Here is a 3,774-nt window from a genome sequence, read left to right on the forward strand (position 1 = left end):
GAACGCCAGGCAGTGGTTGGAGAAGCTGGTGGCCTTTGACACCACCAGCCGCAACTCGAACCTCGAGCTCATCCACTACTGCAGGAACTACCTGGAGGGGCTCGGCGTCAAGTGCACGCTTGTGCACAACCGCGAGAGGACGAAAGCGAGCCTGTGGGCGACGCTGCCGGGCGACGGCGGCGTGACCGACGGCGGCATCATTTTCTCCGGCCACACCGACGTGGTGCCGGTGGACGGGCAGAAGTGGGACAGCGACCCGTTCACGCTGACGGAGAGGGACGGGAAGTTGTACGGGCGCGGGACTTGCGACATGAAGGGCTTCGTCGCCGTCTGCATGTCGCTCACCCCCGAGCTGCTGAAGATGAAGCGGGCGAAGCCGATCCACTTTGCGTGGACGTACGATGAGGAGCTCGGCTGTCTCGGCGGCGAGGTGCTGACAAAATTCCTGCGGGACCACAACATCAAGGCGGACGGCTGCATCGTTGGTGAGCCAACCTCCAACCAATTGGTCGTGGCGCACAAAGGAATTCGTGCATATCATGTTACGGTGCACGGCAAGGCGGCGCACTCGTCGTTTGCTCTGACAAAGGAGTGCTGCAACGCCGTCAATTACGCCGCGAAGCTTATTGTGAAGATAAATGAGATCGCAGAGGAAGTTAAGTTTCGTGGGCCGCAAGATACTTTCTTTGATGTCCCTTTTTCGACGATGTCGACAAATTTGGTTCAAGGCGGTAACGCCCTGAATACGGTTCCTTCGAAGTGTGAATTTCATTATGAAATGAGGTATTTACCAGCAGAAGAAGCCGATAAGATTGAGGGAAGGGTAAAGGCGTATATAAACAACACACTTGTTCCGGCCATGAAGAAGGAGTTTAAGGATGCCCGGATTGAATTTGTGCGCCGATCCAACGCTCCCCCCTTTAAAGATGTCGATGAAAAGGATCCATATGTTGTGTTGCTGCGGCGCCTTACGAGGGACTCGGCGACGCGCAAGGCGGCCTATGCCACTGAGGCGGGCCACTATCAGGCTATAGGTGTGCCGCTGGTACTTGTATGTGGGCCTGGCTCCATCTTGCAGGCACATAAGGCAAATGAGTTCGTCACCTTGGAGCAGTTGGAAGAATGCGTCAGGATCGTCCGTGCGGTTGCCCGCAGCGACGGAGGTATGGCTTCTCCACATCTGTAGCAATGGCCGCAGGAATAGGTGAGTCTGTGTAGCACGGTTTTTTGTTTCGTTTTGGCTGCACGGTATTGCGAGCGAATGAAAAATGAAAACGGAGGGGGAAACGTTTTATTTATTTATTTATTTTACTTTACTTTACTTAAGAAAGGGGGGCTTAACATGTAAGTATTGATTATTGTTGTGGTTTGTGCTAACGGAGGTGCAGGGCGCTCTACAATTGAGGGGGTTTCTGTGGGGAAAATGCCACGTATGACAATGCATGTGGGGATTGAATTATTTTGCATAGTTATGGGCTTGCCAGGCAGCAAGCTAAACACACATAACTAATGGTTTGGGGGACGCAGGTTTTCCCTCCACAGTTTGCTTTCAAGAGGCGATGGCGGTGTCTGTGGTGCAGCACAAACTGAAAAGCCGCTTCAAGGCGAGCAAGGCAGTGGAACGCCTCATGATCCTTTTCGATTGCCTTTGCGGCCGGAACCCAATGAGTCTGGGTGCTACCACTGCGTCACAAAGCGCTGTTTTTGCGTTGTTCTTGATCGCTCCTTGAACGATGTGTACACTAACTTGAGCTGTAAGCGCATTACAGAAGTTGCGGGTTCGCGTCATCTGTGCGCAAAATCGCTTCTTCCAACCTTTGTCTCCCGAATGGTACGACTGATGAAAATAACTTCTGAGGATACTTTTTATGACCTCGGGTGCGGCAACGGATCCGTTCTATTTCAAGTGGCTTTCCTCACAGGTGCGCGGTGCGTGGGGGTCGAGATCAGTGAGCACAACGCCAGTGTCGCAAAAGCTGCATGGGGGAGCATTAAGCCAAAATTAGAGTCTGTATCTGGAAGAAAGATGCCCGAGGTGAAGGTACTAGCTGCAGACATGACGAAGGTACTTGCCGAGGAGACGATGTTCAATGAAGAAGAGGGCAAAACGGCGATACTACTATCAAATCTACTGTTTCCAAAATCATTGACGCACTACCTTTCAGAGCGACTTCGACACGTTCCAAGTGGGACGCGAATTCTGTGCTTCGATGATCTCTATCCACATAGCCGTTCCGTCGCCGCGATTCGTGATCCAGAAGCCTTTGAATTTTTTTCCATGACGGATTACCTCTGGCAGGAGCTTAGTGTGGAGTGGTGCTCAATGGATGGGCCCTTTTACATTCATAGACGGAATTAAAGACCAGGTGAACGCGAGCTGGACGGAGGGAGCGTGCTTTATTTTGTTCCCTTCTTGTGTGTGTGTGTGCGTCGACATTGTACAGCATTGTATCCCCGAAGCTTATGTGTGTGGCGGGTCCATTGCTGTGGCCCAAGCAGCGTCTAATGCTGTTGTTCTGATGTTATGTATTGTTACATATGTTTATTTGCACATACATATCTAGGCCTTTTTCCATTTTTTCTCCTTTTTCCTTCGACTGCCCCACTAGGGACTCAGGAATCGTATTGTTGGTTCTCCCCACATGTCTGGGATGACTGGGCTGTGTTTTCTCTTGCTACGGGCAGGAGGGGAAAAAAGCAGAAAGGGAGGTGCGGCCCTTTATTGAAAGCGGGTGGGTCTTTCCACTCGCATTTGTGGCCGGTGCGCCCTTGTCCGTAAGCCACGTAGCGGGGTGGGGGGATTTGCGGTTCGTGCACGCGAGAGGCTCCGTGGAATTCATGTGTGTCGGGGTACATATCTGTGGTCGGTCTACCAGCCCGAGGGCTTGCGGCCTCCGGCGTTTCACAGACGGGGATCTTTGAGGCGACCGTTGAGAAGATTATTCTGTGCTCTAAAGGCACTTCACGGCCTCTTGGGGGAATTTGCGGGGGCTGGGGGGTGGAAGCCGCATATGGCTTTTTTTACTGCTTGCTGGCCATGGATGAGATGACATTACCTGGCCGCCCCCCAAGGGCGTGGCGGCTGCCGTGCCGGCCACAGCTCGTTTGGCGGCTCGCTGCGCTGGCGTCCATCTTTGTGTGTTTAGCGGGCTGGTGGGACAGCTTGGGCAACAAAATGGTGGGTTCCCTGTTTTGTCGTCAGGGACGCATATACGAACAACAGGGGACTTGTTTGTTTGTTTGTTGTGTGGAGAATTCTTTTTATGGTTCACGTTTAGGCTGTGCATTTCTCCATTTCGCGATCGCTGCTCCCTCTCGCTCTCTCTCGTGCCCCTATTTCACCAGATTTGTTTTGCTTAAAGCTATGAACGCCAGGCAGTGGTTGGAGAAGCTGGTGGCCTTTGACACCACCAGCCGCAACTCGAACCTCGAGCTCATCCACTACTGCAGGAACTACCTGGAGGGGCTCGGCGTCAAGTGCACGCTTGTGCACAACCGCGAGAGGACGAAAGCGAACCTGTGGGCGACGCTGCCGGGCGACGGCGGCGTGACCGACGGCGGCATCATTTTCTCCGGCCACACCGACGTGGTGCCGGTGGACGGGCAGAAGTGGGACAGCGACCCGTTCACGCTGACGGAGAGGGACGGGAAGTTGTACGGGCGCGGGACTTGCGACATGAAGGGCTTCGTCGCCGTCTGCATGGCGCTCACCCCCGAGCTGCTGAAGATGAAGCGGGCGAAGCCGATCCATTTGCGTGGACGTACGACGAGGAG

The 3,774-nt window shown here is 53.8% G+C and overlaps 3 protein-coding genes across 3 annotated transcripts, besides 2 other annotated features; all 3 read left to right on the forward strand.

The window, feature by feature from the left end:
• Tco025E_09440 (glutamamyl carboxypeptidase) lies at positions 1-1,186 on the forward strand (the record flags this gene model as incomplete). Its single annotated transcript, XM_029376259.1, has 1 exon — positions 1-1,186. A coding segment is annotated over one exon (1,186 nt), but the record flags the coding sequence as incomplete, so codon positions are not given.
• Positions 1,187-1,290: 104 nt separating this feature from the next.
• Positions 1,291-1,325: a microsatellite.
• Positions 1,326-1,828: 503 nt separating this feature from the next.
• Tco025E_09441 (histone-lysine N-methyltransferase) lies at positions 1,829-2,359 on the forward strand (the record flags this gene model as incomplete). The annotated part of the gene is made up of 1 exon (XM_029376260.1): positions 1,829-2,359. One exon carries the CDS (start codon positions 1,829-1,831, stop codon positions 2,357-2,359), a length of 531 nt encoding a protein of 176 aa, XP_029223616.1.
• Positions 2,360-3,288: 929 nt separating this feature from the next.
• Positions 3,289-3,327: a microsatellite.
• A 37-nt stretch (positions 3,328-3,364) lies between these two features.
• Positions 3,365-3,774, forward strand: Tco025E_09442 (glutamamyl carboxypeptidase; the record flags this gene model as incomplete). The annotated part of the gene is made up of 1 exon (XM_029376261.1): positions 3,365-3,774. A coding segment is annotated over one exon (410 nt), but the record flags the coding sequence as incomplete, so codon positions are not given.

Source organism: Trypanosoma conorhini (genome assembly GCF_003719485.1).
Source record: "Trypanosoma conorhini strain 025E chromosome Unknown Tco_14.4_contig_01117, whole genome shotgun sequence".
NCBI classification, from domain to species: domain Eukaryota; phylum Euglenozoa; class Kinetoplastea; order Trypanosomatida; family Trypanosomatidae; genus Trypanosoma; species Trypanosoma conorhini.